This window comes from Caenorhabditis briggsae (assembly GCF_000004555.2).
Source record: "Caenorhabditis briggsae complete genome, chrI, whole genome shotgun sequence".
In the NCBI taxonomy this organism is placed as follows: Eukaryota; Metazoa; Nematoda; class Chromadorea; order Rhabditida; family Rhabditidae; genus Caenorhabditis; species Caenorhabditis briggsae.
The window spans coordinates 426,787-448,317 of NC_013489.2; the positions used below are offsets into that span (position 1 = coordinate 426,787).

Here is a 21,531-nt window from a genome sequence, read left to right on the forward strand (position 1 = left end):
ATCTGAAAAATCAAAATAGGCGGAGCCTAGTCGTGTTTGGGCTCATTTTGAAGCTCGTCTTAAGCTGAGTGTGAATTCAGTGTTATTTTTCAAAAATTTTCATGTCTTGAGGCGTAAATGAAGTTTTTGAAATTGAAAAAAAAACGAATTTCAAAAGTTTGCATTGAACCAAAAAAGGATTATGGACCAGATTTGTCTGATCCTAGGCCATTATGAATTTTTATTCTTCCAGAGCCTTCTGGATTCTCGTCGTCCTTGTCTCCATTGCACTTTTCGTCTGGCAATTCATCACACTGCTCACCAACTTCCTGTCCTTCAGTGTCAATACAGAAACTACCGTTAGTTTGGCCTAGAATCCTAGGCCACGGTCTTGGATCCATGGGTTTCTAGGCCACGGTCACGCAGTCTTTGAAACCAACTAGGTTTCTTGTCTTTTTTAGCTTTCCAGGTGGCCTAGAATTCCAAAACTTGGTTTTCTAGGCCACCACTTTCAATTTACAGCTACAATTCGCTGAGCGAACGTTCCCAACTGTCACAATTTGCCATTTGAACCCATGGAAGCTCTCTGAAACCCAATCTGTGGACCCGGATATGGATGCATTGGTAGGACAGGTGGCCTAGAAAACCCCTAGGCCACCCAAAAAAGCAAAAAGCTTTGCTTTTCCAGATCAACGCCTACAACTCATACTCCACATCGGCGCAATTCGGTCTTCCGGCATCATTAACGGCCGATAGACAGCAACAAGCTAACAAATGGACCTTGATGTACTCGGAAAGGCTTAAGGATAAACAGTATGAGGTAGGTGGTGGCCTAGGAAACTCAAGGCCACGCCCACAGTGTTTCAGGACGCCTCAAACATTGCCTACTCGTATGACGATATGGTTGTTAGTTGCACCTACAACGCCAAGACTTGCAATATAAGGTAATTGGAGATCCTAGGCCACATGACCCAAAGAACTTTTCCAGCGACTTCAACGACTTTTACAATCCATCCTATGGTAACTGTATACAGTTCAACACCGCCGGCATTCATTCTTCGTCTCGTGCCGGTCCGTTGTATGGTCTTCGTATGGTCATGCGGACCGATCAAGCCACGTATTTGCCATGGACCGAAACGTCGGGAGTTATCATTGATATTCATATGCAGGATGAGATACCGTATCCAGGTAGTATATTGTCTAGGCCACCAGGACCTGGGAAATCAAAGGGATACCGTGAAGCCTGTGATAGGATCTCTATAACTTTAAGCTCAATTATCTCAATTTCTTCAAAAGATATCAAAAAGTGGTAAACTAATAAAATATTGATGATATTATGATAAACATTTTGTTAGTTGACCACTTTCTAATATCTTTCACAGAAACTGAGATAATTTACCTTAAAGTTGACGATTTGAAGAAATTCGATGTGTATTCTATTTCTTTTTCCCCCAAAATTTCAAAAAATTCCAGACGTCTTCGGCTACTTTGCGCCTCCTGGCACTGCGTCATCCCTCGGAGTCTCCTATGTCCAAACGACTCGTCTTGCAAAACCCTACGGTACATGTACAACCAAAACCAAACTGGAAACCACTCATTACACGGGAACGTACACGGTCGAAGCGTGCTTCAGAAGTTGCATGCAGGAAAAGATCATTGCCACGTGTGGATGTTACTATCCGGCGTACTCACATGCACCGAATACTACGCAATTCGTTTCGTGTGATAATGGAGTGCAGACATTGACTAATTGTGAGTTTTTTTTGGAATTTTTGAGAACTTCCAAAGAATTTATCCGGTGTTTTATCTACTTCAGTGGATTCTGCTTGTTGAGAGCTTCAAAATGACCCCAAACACGACTAGGCTCCGCCCATTTTGAAATCTCACACTAGACACGCGACGCACGACCGCGACGCGCCCGAAAAATCAAAATGAACGGAACCTAGTCGTGTTTAGGCTCATTTTGAAGCTCATTTTAAACTGAGCGTGAATCCAGTGTTGGTTGTTCAGAATTTCCATGTTTTGGGGTGTAAATCAGCCTTTTGAAATTAAAAACCAAACCGCATTTTGAAAATTGGTCTATTTTAACTCATTTTCGCCGAATTTTCTGGAATGTTTTTCTCATTTTTACTAGGCCATATTTTTAGAATCACAGGCCACCAAAAAGTTAGTTTTTCAGTAAACTGTGTCGACCAAATCAATAGTGCCGATTCGACGGAATTCGATGTGTTGACCGATTGTGATTGTCCTCAGCCATGCGAGTCAGTTTTTTTTTTGACTAAATAAATTCAAAAATAAATTGGATTAAATTTTCAGAGTCGATTCCTACGGTGTCACTGTGTCCACCGCTCAATGGCCATCAGATTCTTATACGGTAGATCAGCTTGCAATCGTTTAACTCGGTAATTTTTTTCTCCAGCCAACCGAATGCAATCCGGGCGGCCCATCTGGTCCATGGGACGCTTCTGGCGAATCCTGTTTGGATTGGTACAAGGCGAACACAATTCTGATTGAAATCTATTACGAAAGAATGAATTTTCAAGTGCTCACTGAGTCGCCAGCGTATACGGTAGGTATGGTTGCCGAGAAGGACTAGAAAACCAAACCATTACTCAGAACTGTGGCCTAGAACTATGGCTTAGCCTACAGTAAGCCTATGGCTAGGGTATGGTAAGCCTATGGTATGCCTATGGTAAACCTATAGTAAGCCAATGGTAAGCCAATGGTAAGCCAATGGTAAACCTATGGTAAGCCTATGGTAACCCTATGGTAAGCCAATGGTAAGCCTATGGTAGGCCTATGGAAACCTATGGAACACCTATGGTAAACCTATGGCAAGCCTATGGGAAGCCTATGGTAAGCCAATGGTAAGCCAATGGTAAGCCAATGGTAAACCTATGGTAAGCCTATGGTAACCCTATGGTAAGCCAATGGTAAGCCTATGGTAGGCCTATGGAAACCTATGGAACACCTATGGTAAACCTATGGCAAGCCTATGGGAAGCCTATGGTAAGCCAATGGTAAGCCAATGGTAAGCCAATGGTAAACCTATGGTAAGCCTATGGTAACCCTATGGTAAGCCAATGGTAAGCCTATGGTAGGCCTATGGAAACCTATGGAACACCTATGGTAAACCTATGGCAAGCCTATGGGAAGCCTATGGTAAGCCAATGGTAAGCCAATGGTAAGCCAATGGTAAACCTATGGTAAGCCTATGGTAACCCTATGGTAAGCCAATGGTAAGCCTATGGTAGGCCTATGGAAACCTATGGAACACCTATGGTAAGCCTATGGTATGCCTATGGTAAACCTATAGTAAGCCAATGGTAAGCCAATGGTAAGCCAATGGTAAACCTATGGTAAGCCTATGGTAACCCTATGGTAAGCCAATGGTAAGCCTATGGTAGGCCTATGGAAACCTATGGAACACCTATGGTAAACCTATGGCAAGCCTATGGGAAGCCTATGGTAAGCCAATGGTAAGCCAATGGTAAGCCAATGGTAAACCTATGGTAAGCCTATGGTAACCCTATGGTAAGCCAATGGTAAGCCTATGGTAGGCCTATGGAAACCTATGGAACACCTATGGTAAACCTATGGCAAGCCTATGGGAAGCCTATGGTAATCTTATGGTATGCCTATGGTAAGCCTATGGCTAGTCTATGGTTAACCTATGGTAAGCCTATGGTAAGCCTAAGGTAAATCTATGATAAGCTAATGGTAAGCCTATGGTAAGCTTATCTCCCAGAATTTGTCGTACCCTAGACCACCTAGAAAATTGCAGTTCGTCAACTTCATCTCGGACGTTGGTGGTCAAGTCGGACTGTTCCTTGGAATGAGTATTATTTCTGTTATCGAATACGTTGTACTCATTTTACTTGTATTCTTCTACTGCTGTACGCATAAATCCAGAAAAGCGGAAATCGAACAACTCGAGATGGATATTAAGAAGGCTAGGGTGAGTTTGAGTGATTATATCTCAAGAACCAAGCTAGCTAGAAAAAAGTTGTCAATTATTAAAATGTAGGTAATTTCATAAGCTTCAATTTTGTAGTTAAGCAATTTTTTGTAAAGGTTTTCGTTTTCGAGATATTACCGTTTAAAGTAAGGCGACCCATGAAATGCGCCCGTGCGTTTGAAGCGTCCACGCCCCTTGATTTATGTGTGGCAACTTTAAAGGCGCACATCTCAAAAACCAAATTAGCTCAAAGAAAGTTGTAAGTTAATAAAATGTGTAAAATTTTAAAAGATTCAATTTTGAAGTCGACAAATTTTTTGTAGTGTTTGTAGTTTTTGAGATATGAGCATTTGAAGTAAAGCAACATTTGAACATTTTTCAAATGCCTCTTCTTCAGGACGATGTCGACCAAGTAGCCGAAAAACGCAAAAAGCACCAGAAAGCAAATGCAGAATTGTATGAAATGGATGTTGGACACGATGTGGTCCCACCGAAGCCTGTGTCCCATGATTGATTAAAAATTTTGAGAACTTTGTGAATAAACAAGTTTTGTTGATTGAGTTTCGTGTTTTTCAACCCTATCAGTAAATAAAACGTTTTAACTCGGTTTTCGTTCAAGATATCAAAAAGTGATCAACTAATAAAATATTTCTGAAATTATTTAAAACATTTTGTTAGTTGACTACTTTTTGATATCTCTTAGACTGAATGAGATATATAGGCTCAAAGATGACGATTTGAGAGTCATTCTATTATTGTTTACGGTGTTTCGGCAGAGCGCATTTGCAACCTAGTGATTTGGCAAACAGCTAAACAATTATATAAAATTTATTCTGTACAAAAAAATTGTTAAGGAAAAATAAGAATAAATAGCTTGGATGAGATTCAGAACATTGGGGAATTGAGAAATATATAACTGATAAGGAACACAAGGTATGCTTTAAAAAGAAGATCCTGCAATCGAAAAGTCCCTTAACTTTGACCTAATTTATCTAGCTTTGTATAAGAGATATCGAAAAGCTATCAAATAACAAAAATTTGCTGATATTTTGATAAGTATTTCATCAGTTGACCACTTTTTGATATATCCTACAGTAACCTAGATAAAATGGGTTAAAATTGATAAGGCCCTACTATTACAGGTTTTACAATAGTTTAATGATAGTTTGCGGTAGATGTACTTGTATAGATCTTTCATTGACGTTGGCAAACTCTCATATCCAAGTACCAAACTGTTCCGTGCACTTTGACTTCCAAATAGGAAATCTTCAGAATAGATGTGGATCCCATTGCAAGTTCAACACATATCAAAATTCGATTTTATTAAAAATTTAAATCTCTGAAGGACTTAAACCACCTCTCCGACTTCTTTAGAACCTCTGACCGAGAACTAATCATCACCAATTGCTCCCTTGGTCTTTCCTCCATCCATTGATCTACGCAAGCACTCAAGTCTGCAGCTGGTACCTCTCCTATCACATAAACTTTCAGATGACGCATTTGGAGCAGGAGTTCTCGACTGATGGCTTCACCAAATCTCATCTCCTTGGCATTAGCTACATGGTTTAGGTCTTCGGCCAGGATTCCACTAGAAAACCGGACATTGTTCATTGGAAAACTAGATGGATCTACAATCAAGGGCAACGCATCCATCAAGAATTTGCCGTGAATTGAGATCTGATGAGCTTTCGGCTTCATCCCGTCGAATGGCCATCTCATGATTCTTTCTAGAGGACAAAACGTGTAAACCGTCCATGCCGCTTGCCGATTCCCAAAGAACATATTGGATAGCATTTTGATCACTTCTTCGTGGTGAATGGAACATCATATATCCATGGAGGAGAGTTGTAAACGTAGAGTTGTAAACGTAGCTTTCGTACATCCTTCATTGTTCTTTGCTGCATGGCTCTGGGTTCATTCCAATGCACCAATCGCACATCCCCAGGAAACACTACTGAATAAGGATTGACTATGTATCCGTGCTCATCGATCGATTCTTCGATTTCTGTCCTAGCTCCAGAAGGCAATGCTTCGAATAGTTTTGCCCTGTAAATCATTCGATTTACGAAAATCGAGTTTGTGTTGAATTCGAGTCGTTTGATGCACAAAGGAGTTGCTTTTTCTGCTGGACGAATTGATGGGAGGCGACGGGCCATGTCGATTCTGCAAAATTTGAGAATTCAGCGGGATTTAATAAAAGTAGAGATCTTGTTAAGATTGTGCTAATTCCACCGATTCTTGGTTAAGAGCATTCTGATAGAAGTCCACCCAAAACGTGCTCGTTGAGCCGATTTATCTCAGTTAATATAAAAGATATCAAAAAGTTGTCAACTGATAAAAAATCAGTGATATTATGATAAAAATTTTTTCAATGACAAACTTTTTGAAATCTTTTAAAGGAACCGAGATAATTGAGCTCAAAGAGCCTCGCTTGAAAATGCCACTAGAAGTTTCGGACTCAGTTGGTTTCAAGCGTTATATCTCATTTGGTCAAAATTTTACAAAAAAAAGCTGTCAACTACAAATTTGAAGCTCTATATCTGTTTAGTAGAATTGGAAAATTTCATCTTTTGAATTTTAGTAAAATATAATTTTAGTAAAATTTGAAACTTTCAAAATTTCCGAGGTAGTTCTCATGGTACCACAACTTGACGAATTTGGGTCTAAGCTTAAAAATTCTACATTTTCGATATCAGCATGTCTAGAGCTTCAAAATGAGGATAGTCATGACGTGTATTTTAAAATCTTGATTTTCGGGTTTAAAGGCGCATGAAGGGGACGAAATTTCGGAATTCTGAAAACCAGGTCATTTGGAAGCGTTTAACAAACTAAATAAGGATATCACGTTTTGATAAGAAGTGAACTGAAATTGAAAAAGTTAGGAGCTACCGTAACTTTGGTCCGAGATCAAAAACTTTACTTTAGACCTCCAAACTTTAAGTTTTCTGGTAGATAAAATTCAGTCTTTAGGTTTTTGACCCGCCAGATATCCGTTTTTGGGCAAATATTGTCAGTTGGCCACTTTTTAAAAGATTTAAAAAAAAACTGAGGTAACTCGGCTTGAAGTAGACGCTTCCCTTTACCTTTATTTTATTTTTTGTTATTTATTTTTCAGTTATTGTCACAAAATGAACAATCTCCTCGCATTTTATACATCTCTTTTTCAAATATTTGCATCCATATGCTTGAGCACTGTTTTCATACTGTCATAGCTGAGACCGTTGAGATCCATGGTGTTGATTGAAAATCACATAATTTAGATAAGGAATAAAATAGATAAGAGATGTATAAAATACGAGGAGATTATTCATTCTGTGACAATAACTGAAAAATAAATAACAAAAAATAAAATAAAGGTAAAGGGAAGCATCTACTTCAAGCCGAGTTACCTCAGTTTTTTAAAAAATCTTTCAAAAAGTGGCCAACTGACAATATTTGCCCAAAAACGGATATCTGGCGGGTCAAAAATCTAAAGACTAAATTTGATCTACCAGAAAACTTAAAGTTTGGAGGCCTAAAGAACAATCCGAAAACATCATAATAACAATTTATTGGAATAATGGAGGTTTTATAATAATACAAAATAAATGGAGTGTGAAAAAAGTGTAAATGAGACTTCGATTTTCTTATCCATATCGGCTGACCACTTTCATATCGATATGATTGATTGAATGCACTCTACCGAATTCCAAATACATGTCTCGATGGTTGGTAACCACCAACACTGCACCATTTTTCATTAACAGTTTGATGCATCTGAAAAACGAAAAAGTGTGCAATTTTTAAAAAATTTTTATATCGAGTTGAGTAGAAACCGAACAAATTTAAAAATGTTAAATGTTTATGTTATCAGAAACATTCCACCAGTTGACAAGTTTTTGATATCTCAAACAGGAAACGAGATAATTAGGTTTAAAGAAACGATCTAATTAAGATATTCCACAGATTTTGAAAGTGAAAGTTCAAATTTTTTTAAACGTGAGGAAGAAATTATTAAAAGAAATTTGAAATTCTAGTTTTTTTTTAAATTTTTAATTTTAAAATTCTGGGTCCCTGGGTCCCTGGGTCCCTGGGTCCCTGGGTCCCTGGGTCCCTGGGTCCCTGTGTCCGAGTGACCTGGGTTCTAGATCCGGTGACCTGGGCCCGGGTGACCTGGGTTCTAGTAAGGGGACTTTTCTATTACAGGTTTTACGGTATATTTCCCCTCCCTCATGGTCATTACTCACTCTTTAGACTTCTCCAGAACTTGCGCTCTACTCCCATGCGAAAGAAGCGTCGATCGAACCTCTGACTCCATATCCTTATATCGAAATGAAAAATGTGTTCCAATCGCGCAACCTCGCTCCATCCATGTTGCGAACAGATTGTTGTAAGCGTCACAGGGAAATGGATCATGAAACACAACTCTTGGATTTTGAAGCGAAAGAAGTGCCTCCTGTGAGAATACGAAATCATACGAAGGATGAAGAATCAGCATTTTGGCATCGTTGGCAATTTTATGATTCACACTTGGAGTGTCGTCTTCATTCATGCGGACAATGAGACTGTTAAGAGGAAAACTGGTGGCTTCGACGAGAACCGATTTGAGAGCATTCATCTTGAAATTGGTGTACCCAGAGATTTCTAGATTTTTGACTGTTGGCTTCAAACCAATCATTGGCCACCGCAATATATTTGGGGCAAGACTCAAATGATTGATTTCCCATTCAACTTGACGATTTCCAAAGAATACATTGATTAGCTTCTTCATCATCTCGTAGATTTTGATCGTATACGGGAATAGAGACGATTCCCCATTCACGTCCAACTCTATGAAGCATCTGGCTAGGGACGGTGTACGATTTCTGCGACACACAAAAGCTAGAAGCTCGGTTTTCATAAAAGCAATCTTCTCCTGGTCACCCTCTTGCTCCAGCTGCATCAAACAGCGTTTTGCTTTCCGCTCCTCTGCATCGTAATCAATTGGGTCGGATTCTCCCTGCTCGTTCAGACGAATGTCTCCAGGAAGAACGACGGCATCAGTGTTAAGTGGAAAACCGTATTCATCGAAATCAATCTTCCCCTCTTTCATCATCCCAAAGAATTCTTGGATTACTGATAGGGTGTATTTCGTATCATTCACAGTGATAGCATTTTCTTCCAGTTCTAAGCGGTTGATGTGTAGAGGTGCTGCTTTTTCAGCTCCACGTATTGAAGGTATTTGAAGGGCGAGATTGAAGCTGGGAAAGTTTAATTTAGTTGTTTAGAATGAAAGTAATTCTCACCGAAAATTGGGTTCCATATAAGTCAACACCGTTTTTGTGTCACAGAATAACAGAGGTTTAGATTCCATTTTCGAGCTGAAAATAACGGGTTCAGATTGCCTAAAAAGATCGGTTTGACCAGATTAAGCGGATATAATGCTTAATAATCTATAGAAAAATTGAACGGATCAAAGATTGAAAACTTTACTTTTATGTATTATACGCAAGCTTTTCGATGGGTGGACCCTCATACTTTGACCCAATTTATCTCGGTTACTGTAAAAGATAGCAAAAAGTGGTCAACTAACAAAATATAAAACATGAAATTTTGAATATTTTGTTAATTGACAACTTTTCTCTATCTCTCAAAGGAAGCGAGAAAAATTGATTGAACATCGACAATTTGGGAGCCTTAATCGTAACGCGAAATATTGAGGGCCCCTATGACATGTACTTTGACCCAATTTCTCTCACTTACTGTAAAGGATAGCAAAAAGTAGTCAACTAACAAAATATTGAACATAAAACTATAAATATTTTATCAGTTGACTACTTTTTGATATCTCTTATAGGAACCAAGATAAATTAGGTTGGAGTCGACAGGCTGGTTAGACCTTCTACTACAGGGTTGAACACGGGCATTTAGGATATCAAAATAATCAATTTTCCTCATTCGAAAAAGAAAGATGAATACTGGAAATATAACAAAGTTTTGAAGATTATTACTATCTAGATTTATATCATGTAAGGACTAAGACAATAGGTTGATCCAGGGCATTTACCATAAAAACTATATTATAGCGTCATGACGTTGTATTTTTCAGAAGAATAGTAGTTCGAAAGGTACAAGAACTTTGTGGGTATAAAGTGATTTAAGGATAAACAAAATCCTCAATTTGAAGATAAAAAATATAAAGTTTGAATTCTGTACCCTTAAACAACTGTGTACCCCCTTGTAACACCGAATCGTTGTAGCCTCCAAATCATGTGCTTTTTCAGAAGGGTGTTTTGGGGTGAAATGGAGCACATTGCTCGTTTCCCCTGACGAGGACTTATTGCTCATTCTCCGTCTCTTCTTGACAGCTTATTCCTCTGCCCTTTACGCCTTCTTCGTGCTGACGTCTCTGCAGGCGTAACTTATTGAATTTTGCTTATTATCGCTGTCTGAATAAATGAATATTGAGACACAGAGAACATATGTCTGCGTCTCCTGTGTTATTTTGTTTTACGCTTCGAGGTATCCGCTTCGAGATATCCATAATTTTCTAGACAAAAATATTACTAATCTCTCTAAACTCATACTACCGAAAACCTGCAATAGACGGGCCCCCCACATGATTTCCAGTAATGGATATCAAAAATCTGTCAACTAATGAAATATTTGTCATATTATGATTCAAAAAAAATTACCAGTTAATACATTATTGATATCTATCTAGGAGCCGATATAATTGAGTTCAAAGCTGACAAAGTGGGGGGGGGGGGGGGACTTTCTATTACAGGTTTTACAGCACCGTTGAGCTTGTATATCTCAATTCCTGTAAAAGATATCAAAAAATGGTCAACTGACAAAATGTATATCATAATATCAGAAAAATTTTACCAGTTGATAACTTTTTAATATCTTTTACAGGGTAGGAGATACACGGGCTTGACGGTTAGAGTGTATCTGTTACCGTGTTTACGGTAGATTGATATTATTTAAGGACAAAGAAAATTGATAAGAAAAGAAGAGGTGGTATTTGAACCTATTTCTTCTTTGGAACAGTTTCTACATTCAACCAAATTTTTGAATTCATCGTTGTGTATTGAACCACGACAATAGCCTCATTTCCCATTGCCAATTTCATAGAGCTGAAATACTAACTACACATTTTTGGCAGGCTGCTTACAATTTTCCTAGGAAATCGAGGTGGAGAATGGACAATTAAGAATATGAGTCTTCAAGACAATGTAGTGCGTTGGCCAGTGGATGGAAGGAGACCAATCGTTCGAAATGTCAACATCAATATTTTCTCTCTCATTGTTACAATGTAAATAGGCTCGGACGCTAACAGGGATACTGTAGTAAGATTATCTTTAGTCTCGACGCGACAGCTTTAAATTGAACTGCTGAGTATTACGGTTTTGGACCTGCATTCCATCAAAAAAATGCGCGAAAAAAATATTTCAAAAAACGTTCCGGAGAAAATACCGTGGAATATCCAAATATGAGTATAAAGAAAATCAAATAAAAACTCAAAGTCTCAATTCGAGGAATATTACTATTATTGAGGTTAATGTACTATTTAATGAAAAAATTGATGAGGAGAGAAGAGGTGGCAATTGAAATGATCAGTTCTTTGCAACAACTTCTATAATCAACTAAGTTTTTGAGCGTCTTTTTGAGTACCGAACAACTGCAACAGCTTCATTTCCCATGGCCAATCTGATAGCGCTGAAATGTTGCATATGTTTCTTTTTTGACGAATAAAAGTTAAACTTACTCTTTGTATTTTCTAATCTCTGCCGGGTGATTGTATTGATTGAGATTCATCTTCTTCCTAACAAGAATCGAATAACGAACTCCAATGGGGCGCGGTTTCTCCATCAATTTAGAAATTAGTCGGCCGAGAGTAAATTTATCAAGTGGTGCTGGAGTTGTAAGAGTCACATTGGGAGTTTGAATTGAAAACAAATCGGAGAAATCATAGGTAAATAGGTGGTTGGAAATCATGAGATGCTCGACATTTTTCAAAAGTGGATGATCTTCAATTGTAATTGAAGTGGCTCTCATTTTGAGGATGGGTATTGGGACACTAGTGTCGATGATTGGTTGAAGGCCATCAATTTTGTTATGACGATATGTACCAATATCGAAATTTCGAACAATTGGTTTCCGTGTATCCACTGGCCAACGCAGCACATTGTTTTGAGGACGAAAATCCTTGATTATCCATTCTCCACGTCGATTTCCAATGAACATTGTGAGAAGTCTCTTCATCAATTGGTAGATTTTCATACTTTTATACGGTAATTCGTACATTGAACCAGCGACATACAATCGGATATAATGATTGCAAGGAAGTGAACTCTTTATCTCCGGACAATCATGAGCTAACCACTTTCTTTGCCGATGCTCATTCCCATCGTAAAAAAATAGCACGTCTCCGGGTTGAATGCTTTCGTCAAGACTAATTTGGAACCCTTTTCCATCAAAATCGTAATCCACCTCATCACTGGACCATCCTCCCGTTTGGCATTCTCGATAAACTTTCATCTTGTATTCTGTGTCATTCACAATAAGACGATTATCGTGAAGCTCCAGACGGTTGATGACCAGAGGTGCTGCTTTTTCGGCTTTCCGTATTGAAGGAATCTTCAGAGCAAGATTAAACCTGTGAAATTGTACATTAGCTGATTTAGAATTAATTGATTCTCACCGAAAATTCGCTTCCATATAGGTCAAAACCGTTGTTGTATCACAGAATTGAATAGGTTTGGATTCCATTTTTGAGCCGGAAATAATGGGTTCTGGTTAAATTGAAACAATATTGGAAATACAGATAAATTTAAGCGGAATTAACGCTTCAAAATTACATAAGCAAAACTCAAGGATCTAATGTTGAAAAACAAATTTATTTTATATAAACATTTATTATTTAAAGAGCAGGAAAATTATTCTTCCCTTTGGAACAGTTTCTATAGTTAACCATATAACGCTGAAACATCACAAAGAAGAGTTGAAAACAAGTTAAAGGTAAAAACACAAATTTATTGTACATACGAGTTTGAATGGGTAAGAATCAGTTGGCTCCTATTAACATGCTCTTTTACCCAATTTATCTCGGGTACTGTAAAAGATAGCCAAAAGTTTTCAACTAACAAGATATGAACCATTAAATTTTAAATATTTTGTTAGTTGACAACTTTTCTATATCTCTTAAAGGAAGCGAGATAAGTTGGAGCAAAGGATTGGTTTTGGAGTATGTAAGGTTGGTTCTCAATGGTATTTAGGTTATTATACAAAATCAATGAAAAGATTATATAAGGTGAAATTTGGAACTATTTTGTCTTTGGAATAGTTTCTATAGTCAGGTAAGTTTTCCTATTAGCCTCTGTATATCGAAAAACGATCACAGCTTCATCTCCCATTTTCAATTTGATACAGCTGAAATTTTTTTAAACTTTCTTTTTCAGCAAACAAAAGTTAAACTCACTCTGTGGATCTTTGAAGCACTTCCGGGTGACTAATTCTAGCGAGGTCTTCCTTGGAATTTGTGGGAAGTGAGTAACATACTCCAATGGGGCGCCGTTTCTCTATCCATGTGTCAATAAGGTTTTCGACGACGAAATATGGAGAGCGAATTGTCAGAGACACTTTGTGGGTTTGAATTGAAAATAAATTAGAAAGATAGCGCCATGGAATGCTGGAAACAATCAAATGTTGGGAAGTTTTAAATAGTGGATGGTATGTTATTTTCGGATCAAGAATCAGGAAGCTCATTTTGAGGCTGGTTAATGAGACACTTACGCCGATAATTGAATGGACAGCATTCAATTTGACTTGAGAATATTCGTAAATTTTGACATTCCTAACAGTTGGTTTCCATCCATTCACTGGCCAGCGCAATACGTCTGTTCCAAGATTTATATTCTCAATGGTCCACTCTCCATTTCGATTTCCAAAGAGAACAGTAAGGAGCCTCCTCATCAATTGGTACATCTTCATATTCGTATACAGGAATTAATACTTAGATCCAGACACATATAACCGGATATAATGATTGCAGGGAAGTGCATTTTTCTCCTGGTACTCATATTCCAACTCGTCGACCTTCGACCCTCTACTCAAATGTAGTCTTATTGAATCAGTCAGTAGTTTGTGTCCAGGTTGACTGCTCTCATCAAGATTAATTTTGAATCCGTACTCGTCAAAATCGTAATCCACTTCTCCTCGGGGCAATCCGGGCACTTCTCTACCAGCTGGAAACGATTTGTTCTTGTTCTGCACTGCCCAATCATCTCCGAACTTTTTGGAAATACTCTCATACTGTATTCTGTTTCATTGACAACAAAACGAGTATCATGAAGATCAAGATATTTGATGTATAGAGGTGCTGCTTTTTCAGCTCTCCGTATGGATGGAATCTTCAGAGCGATATTGAATCTGTAAAATTAAAGATTATTTAATTTGAATTGGAATGATTCTCACCGAAAACTTGGTTCCATATAACCCAAAATTGTTTTTGTATCGCAGAATAACAACCGTTGCGATTCCATGTTTGAGCTGAAAATAATGGGTTCAGATTAAATTTAAAAATAGGGGTAATCAGATAAAATGAAGCGGATATAACGCTTGAACATAAAGTATGAATCAAGGATGAATAAAAAAAATCAGATAAAAACACATATTTATTGTATAGAAGAGGCTTGAATGGATGGTTACTGTAACAAAATATGGACCATTAAAATTCAAATATCTCGTTAGTTGACAACTTTTCTCTACCTCTTAAAGTACGAATCAGCCATAGTATGTACGGTTGGTCCTTAAGGATGGAATTTGTCTTAAAATTGAATACATTTTCAAATTAAAGTTAAATCAAAAACATTGGTTTTTTTGAATAATAAGTATCCTAACGGGCCAAGAAACCCGACGGAACCTCATGAAAAATATGAATTTCAAAAAGACATGAAAATAGAAAAATTCAGGGGGTAGCAAACATCGGCGGAAATTACAAGCAAATTTTAAAGATTCGAAGAATTAACTGCTAATGCTAAGGTCTCGCTACAGATGATAAGCAAACAACCAGCGAATTGTTGTGACTCATCGTTTGATTCACCAGTTCAAAATGTACTTTAACCAATCCCCATTTTGCTACCCCTTGAATAACCCTATAGAAAATGTTTTCAATAACAATTTTATCTCTAGAGATAAAAATTTAAAGCTATATCTTCCTTGAAACAACTTCCATATTTAACCAAGTTCTCCTATCATCCTTTGTATATTGAACAACAACAACAGCTTCACTTCCCATTGCCAATTTCATATAGCTGAAATGTTTTAAATTTCATTTTTAACAAGAAAAATTTCACTCACTCTGTGGATATTTCAAGCACCTCCGGGAGATCAAGTGTACTGAGATCTTTCTTGGCATAAGTGAAAAATGAATAACAAACTCCAATGGGGCGCGGTTTCTCCATCAATTTGAAAATTATTATTTCGTGATGATGCACTTGAATTCCAGTTGTAATCGACATTTTTTGAATTTGAAGCGGGAACAAATCAGGGAGACTACGATATGGTGGATAGCCGGAAATGATCAGATGTTCAGAATTTTTCAAAAGTGGATGGTCTGATAGGCTGGAAGTAAAGAATCCCATTTTGAGACTGGTTAATGGGACACTTGAATCGATAAGTGACTGAACCACATTCAATTTGGATGGAGAATATTGACCGATTTCAATATTTTGAACAATTGGTTTCCGTGTGTCCACTGGCCAACGCAACACTCTGTCTTCAAGAATCATCTGTTTAATTGTCCATTCTCCATTTCGATTTCCAAAGAAAATCGTGAGAAGCCTCTTCATCAATTGATAGATCTTCATATTTGCATACGGTAATTGGGTCATAGATCCAGAAACATACAATCGGATATAATGATTGCAAGAATCCGAGCATTCACATTTTAATTTGTTGAGCTTATGCCTTCTATTAGTCCTTAACTCAGCCAATAATATGTCTCCAGGAAGAATGTTTTCTTCATAGCCCATTTCGAATCCATCATCGTCCAAATCATAATCTACTTCTCCGTCACCTCCAAACGCTTTGGTCTTAGCCTGACATTCTCGGTATACTCTCGCATTGTATTCTGTTTCATTGACACCAAAACGATTTTCTTCAAGCTTCAAACGGTTGATGTGTAGAGGTGCTGCTTTTTCAGCTTTGCGTATTGATGGAATATAGAGAGCTAGATTGAATCTGTAAAATTCAATTGAATCGAGAATAAAGAAATGTAAGGTTACCTGCAGTTTGGCTCCATATAAGTCAGCACAGTTGTCACATTTTCGTATAGAAGTTGCTTGTTTTCCATTCTTAAAATCTGGTGATTTAAAGGGACATGGTGAAAGAGAGATAAAGTTCAGCGGTCATAACGCAGTACATGGAAAACATATCTAAAAAATGTAGTGTATAAGATAACTTTGTTTGTAAAAATCACGAGAATAGAGGAGCTATAGAGTAAGAGCGATTTTGAAAGTTTTGAAAGCACAGGGTGTAAAAATATAGAGATCATATTAAACATAGAGGAATCATAGATACAGAGGGAAAACATATTTTTTAAGGGAAGTTTACTTTGAATGCAGCACATTGTTTTGAAAACTCATATTGTTAACTGTCCATTTACCTTTTCGATTTCCAAAGAAAATTGTGAGAAGCCTCTTCATCAATTGGTACATCTTCATGCTCTTATACGGGAACTGACACATTGATGTGTATCGTACAATCGATTTCGTACAACATATCATCGGAATGTTTCGTACAACGTACAATCGGATAAAATGTTTACAGGGAAGTGAATACATTTTCTCCGGGGGCCAATCGTATTTCAACCACTATGCACGCCGTTCCGGGCACTCATAATTGGGCCATCTACTCGAAAGCAAACTCCCTCGGTCACCAAGTTTTATGTCTCCGGGTTCAATGGTTTCATCAACATCGATCTTGCTTCCGTACTTGCCAACATCGTCATCCACTTCTCCATTGTACAATCCGACATTAGCTTGGCATTTCCTCCATACTCTCATACTGTATTCTGTTCTATTTATGACAAGACGGTTGTCATAAAGCTCGAGGCGATCGATGTGAAGAGGTACTTATTTTTCGGCTTTCCGTATCCATGGAATCTTCAAAGCAAGATTGAATCTGTAAAATTGAATTGAATCGAGAATAAAGAAATGTAAGGTAACCTGCAGCTTGGCTCCATATAAGTCAACACAGTTTCCATATTTTCATAGAAGAATTGCTTGTGTTCCATTCTTCCAAATTGGTCTACTGTAAAACCTGTTTTAGAAGGGCAAATTGACTTAACGGTACAGAGTAAAAGGAGAGATAAAGTTCAGCGGTAATAACGCGATACATGGAAATTATGATAACCAGCTTTGACAATGTTTGACCTATTTTCGGCCCGCCCTTCCTCACCTGTGATTTGGTTCCATATGCATTAGCACAGATTTCAAACTTTCATACAATATAGTTTTTTTTGGTACTTGTTGTTCCATTATGAGGCAATTGGCTGATTTAACCTAAAATTGAAAAATCTTGAAACTCAGAAAAAAAATAAGACAGAACAAAAACAAAAACTGTGAAGCTAAAAGTAAATTCTAGCGATTGAAACGCTTGAAAAAGTAATAAGAAGAGGGAAAAATGTAACAAATTTGTTAATTTTATAGGAAAACAATTGGAATTTATTAGTTTAACAGGAATGAACAAAAAATAAAATAAATATATAAACAAAATAAGTTAACAGTTGAATTTTTGGGAAATTCTAAAATCAAACATCATAAAAATCAATCAACGTTCTCACGAGGGATCACAGATATCTCGGCCGTTCCGGGTCCCCAATTGCCGTCAGTTTTAGGTTTAAAGTAGACGTGAAGAGCGGACGTTTCGTTGATTTTCAAAGTGACGGATCTGGAAAATTTTGGGAATTAGAGGCAGTACTAATATGCTACGTTTAGCTTCTGCGCGATTTTTTCTCCTCCACAACTTTGACGCAGTTTAACTCAGTTACTGTAAGAGATATCAAAAAAGTGGCAACAGATAAAATGTAGGCAATGACATGACAAACATTTTATCAATTAACAGACTTTTGATATATCTCACAGGAATCGAGATAATAGAGCTCGAAGCAATTGTTCCAGCTGAGGAGGACCGCGTAGCTCATTTGGTAGCTAATCTTTGAGCTCAATTATCTTGTTTCCAATGAGAGATATGAAAAGCTTGCCCGCTGCTAAAATGTTTTTTATGATATTAACTACACTTTTGCAGTTTACCAATTTTTGATATCTCTCACAGAAAACAAGATAATAGAGCTCGAAGCGGTGCTTCCAGCTGAGGAGGATGTCGACCGCCCGCGTACATAGCTCAGCAGGTAGTAAATCTTTGAGCTCAATTATCTCGATTCTCAAGAGAGATATCGAAAAACTGTCAACTGATAAAATGTTTGTTATGATATTAACTACACTTTTGTAGTTCACAAATTTTTGATATCTCTTACAAAAAACAAGATAATAAAGCTCACAGCGGTGCTTCCAGCTGAGGAGAATGTCGTCTGCGTAGCTCAGCCGTTAGCCGTCCTTTGATCTCAATTATCTTGGTTCTTTTCAAAGATATAAAAAATCTGTTAACTGATAAAATGTTTGTCATGATATTAACTACATTTTTGTAGTTTACCAATTTTTGATATCTCTCACAAGAAACGAGATAATAGAGCTCGAAGCGGTGCTTCCATCTGAGGAGGATGTCGACCGCACGCCTACATAGCTCAGCAGGTAGTAAATCTTTGAGCTCAATTATCTTGATTCTCAAGAGAGATATCAAAAAATTGTAAACTGATAAAAATGTTTGTTATGATATAAACTACATTTTTGTAGTTCACCAATTTTTGATAACTTTCAAAGGAACCGAGATATATGAGCACAAAGAGCCGCTACTAGTGGGTTTTAAAATCTTGTTTTTATTCGAAATTTCAGGAAATTCAGCTTTTTGGTGATTTGGAAAAAAATCTCACTTCTCAGTCTCTTCAATCAACTCCGGTCGTTTTCTAATCTGCTCCAGAAGATATGGCGGAGCGCCCTTCACCTTCTTATAAATATAAATGGTTCCGATGGGACGACGATTGCGTAGCCAATGAACTATCCATCGTTCGAAATCGAAAAACTCAATGTTCATCTTTGGTAGATTAACTCTCGAGTTTCTTAGCTTGTGATGTTGGGTTGGGCAGTGAAAAGGATTGGCGATTTTCAGTAATTCAGAAGTTGTTATAATTGAATGATTGAAATTTCCAGCGTAATCATCTTTCACGGTGAATTCAAAGGTTTTGAGTGGGAAGCTTGATTTATGGACCACTGAGTTGATCACATCCATGTTGACCTTATCGATATGTTGCATGGATAAATTGCTAACGATTGGGAGGGAACCAGACTTGATCCAACGTAAAACGGATGTCTTCAATTCCAAAAGGTCCACTTTCCAAGCCACTTTTCGGTTTCCAAAAAGTCTCTCGAGGAGCTTCTTCATCCCTTCATAGATGGTAGGAATATTTGAGAATTGTTCGGTGGTCCCATTATAGGGCTTCTGTCGATCCTCTTTTAAGATTCGAGCTTGGCATCTGGAGGTAGAGAGTTCAAGGAACGAATCAGTGACGATTTTCCGATTATTTCTTTTATATTCATATTGCAAAAGCTTCGATTTCAGAAATTCCATTGTCCGAAGGAATTCCTTTTTCTCCCATTCGCATTCGATTTGATCCACTTCTTCTATCGGAGCAGTCTCCACCATCTCTTTTACCCACTTCTCATCCTCTACGAATGGTTTTGGTTTAATGGTACCATAAATTTTCAAATCGCCATCTAGTAAAATATCGTAAGGGGATATGGGAAACCCATACTGATCGACGTCGTGTTCCAGCTCGTGTTCTTTTTTGATCAATAATGGAACTTCCTCATCGTACTCCTTCAGTTGCTTCAATTTGTACGAAATGCTATCTACAGTAATCATGCTTTGTCCTAAAACCAGTCTTTTGATTATCAATGGTGTTGACTTTTCAGCAGCACGAATTGGAGGAAGGCGACTGGCGAGTTGGAGTCTGGAAACAGTTCTCATTAGACTAAACTTTACAATTGCAATTTTTACATTTTTAGTTTGACCAATACTAAACAAAATGTTTCCTTCAATTTGTAACAAAAATTAGGTTTCCAGCTCAATTTCGATGCGAGTTATAGCCTTATTTGCTTAGAGGGCGCTGTCGGCTAGAGGTGATGAGCGGCGCGCGCAACAGCCGTGCGCCACTCACCGTCGCGCGCGCCGTTTGTCATAACTTCCTTAAAGCTCACTATTTTCCAACCAACTAAGAAGGATGTGATAGATGAATCTAAGAGCTACAAAATCATAGAACTTTAAAAATTAAATATTATCTATAAAAGAATTTACAGACCGCTATATGCAGGACACTGCGACCGCGTAGCTCAGCTGGTACCGGCTCTTTGAGCTCAGGTATCTTGGTTACTGTGAATGATATGAAAAAATTGTCAAATAAAGAAATGTTGGCGATATTATAACCAACATTTTATCAGTTGACAAATTTTTGATAACTTCTATAGGAAACGAGATAATTGAATTATTCGAAGAGACGCTTTCAAGTTTTTCGCAAAATTAAAAGACTCACCTGAAATTCGACTCCAAATACTCAATGACAACTTGCATATTGTCGAACAGCATTTCACTGTTCGCCATTGTTTTGAACCCTGAAAAACGTAATATTAGAAAAAGGAGAAAAATCAAAATATGAAGATTCGGAAGTTAAAAAGCGCTGAACAAAAAAAAGCATACGAAAATAAAGTTGATGTTATGAAAGTTATTTTTATGAACTGAACAATAAGCATTCTAAGCAAATTAGCTCGTAACATAAAATTGCAGAAAACAAGTTAAAATTACAAATTTACATATGTCGAAAGTATTGAAGGTCCTTTCAGTCAGGACCCAGGGACCCAGGGACCCAGGGACCCAGGGACCCAGGGACCCAGGGACCCAGGGACCCAGGGACCCAGGGACCCAGGGACCCATGGACCCAGGGACCCAGGGACCCAGGGACCCAGGGACCCATGGACCCAGGGACCCAGGGACCCAGGGACCCAGGGACCCAGGGACCCAGGGACCCAGGGACCCAGGGACCCAGGGACCCAGGGACCCAGGGACCCAGGGACCCAGGGACCCAGGGACCCAGGAACCCAGGGAACCAGGGACCCAGGGACCCAGGGACCCAGGGACCCCGGTTCACCTCCTATGGAGCCCAGGGAAGGTGAGAACTGATTCTTCCTTTCATTTCCCTTTTCTTTTATAGTACTTTCCCAGAGGTCAATGGTTTCTAAACCAATTCACGTAGTCGTTTTTGTCTAGAATTTAAAATTTCTTTTAATAATTTTTTCATCACGTTTAAATAAATTTGAATTTTCACTTTCAAAATCTGTGGAATATCTTAATTAGATCGTTCCTTTGAACCTAATTATCTCGTTTCCTGTTTGAGATATTAAAAACTTGTCAACTGATGAAATGTTTCTGATATCAAGACAAACATTTTCGCCTTTCAATTT

At 38.0% G+C, this 21,531-nt stretch overlaps 8 protein-coding genes across 8 annotated transcripts; 2 read left to right on the top strand and 6 right to left on the bottom strand.

The window, feature by feature from the left end:
* Positions 1–591: 591 nt before the first annotated feature.
* On the top strand, positions 592–4,451 carry Cbr-del-4 (the record flags this gene model as incomplete). Its single annotated transcript, XM_045243033.1, has 10 exons — positions 592–603; positions 668–799; positions 847–923; positions 968–1,167; positions 1,453–1,731; positions 2,159–2,240; positions 2,296–2,353; positions 2,399–2,548; positions 3,764–3,937; positions 4,335–4,451. 10 exons carry the CDS (start codon positions 592–594, stop codon positions 4,449–4,451), a joined length of 1,281 nt encoding a protein of 426 aa, XP_045091523.1.
* Positions 4,452–5,131: 680 nt separating this feature from the next.
* Positions 5,132–5,548, bottom strand: CBG25167 (the record flags this gene model as incomplete). The annotated part of the gene is made up of 2 exons (XM_045243078.1): positions 5,132–5,203; positions 5,339–5,548. 2 exons carry the CDS (start codon positions 5,546–5,548, stop codon positions 5,132–5,134), a joined length of 282 nt encoding a protein of 93 aa, XP_045097921.1.
* A 2,015-nt stretch (positions 5,549–7,563) lies between these two features.
* Positions 7,564–9,269, bottom strand: CBG00317 (the record flags this gene model as incomplete). The annotated part of the gene is made up of 3 exons (XM_002638687.1): positions 7,564–7,693; positions 8,164–9,156; positions 9,202–9,269. The coding sequence occupies 3 exons, from the start codon at positions 9,267–9,269 to the stop codon at positions 7,564–7,566; spliced, it is 1,191 nt and encodes a 396-aa protein (XP_002638733.1).
* Positions 9,270–10,928: 1,659 nt separating this feature from the next.
* On the bottom strand, positions 10,929–12,670 carry CBG00316 (the record flags this gene model as incomplete). The annotated part of the gene is made up of 4 exons (XM_002638686.2): positions 10,929–11,034; positions 11,573–11,617; positions 11,667–12,557; positions 12,603–12,670. 4 exons carry the CDS (start codon positions 12,668–12,670, stop codon positions 10,929–10,931), a joined length of 1,110 nt encoding a protein of 369 aa, XP_002638732.2.
* Positions 12,671–13,224: 554 nt separating this feature from the next.
* On the bottom strand, positions 13,225–14,442 carry CBG00315 (the record flags this gene model as incomplete). Its single annotated transcript, XM_002638685.1, has 5 exons — positions 13,225–13,330; positions 13,380–13,589; positions 13,935–14,145; positions 14,193–14,329; positions 14,375–14,442. The coding sequence occupies 5 exons, from the start codon at positions 14,440–14,442 to the stop codon at positions 13,225–13,227; spliced, it is 732 nt and encodes a 243-aa protein (XP_002638731.1).
* Positions 14,443–15,107: 665 nt separating this feature from the next.
* Positions 15,108–16,253, bottom strand: CBG00314 (the record flags this gene model as incomplete). Its single annotated transcript, XM_002638684.2, has 3 exons — positions 15,108–15,213; positions 15,260–16,141; positions 16,186–16,253. The coding sequence occupies 3 exons, from the start codon at positions 16,251–16,253 to the stop codon at positions 15,108–15,110; spliced, it is 1,056 nt and encodes a 351-aa protein (XP_002638730.2).
* A 1,474-nt stretch (positions 16,254–17,727) lies between these two features.
* CBG00313 lies at positions 17,728–20,674 on the bottom strand (the record flags this gene model as incomplete). The annotated part of the gene is made up of 4 exons (XM_045243337.1): positions 17,728–17,851; positions 18,951–18,970; positions 19,013–20,027; positions 20,607–20,674. The coding sequence occupies 4 exons, from the start codon at positions 20,672–20,674 to the stop codon at positions 17,728–17,730; spliced, it is 1,227 nt and encodes a 408-aa protein (XP_045091522.1).
* A 51-nt stretch (positions 20,675–20,725) lies between these two features.
* CBG00312 lies at positions 20,726–21,309 on the top strand (the record flags this gene model as incomplete). Its single annotated transcript, XM_002638682.1, has 3 exons — positions 20,726–20,794; positions 20,914–21,239; positions 21,282–21,309. The coding sequence occupies 3 exons, from the start codon at positions 20,726–20,728 to the stop codon at positions 21,307–21,309; spliced, it is 423 nt and encodes a 140-aa protein (XP_002638728.1).
* Between the last annotated feature and the right edge of the window lie 222 nt (positions 21,310–21,531).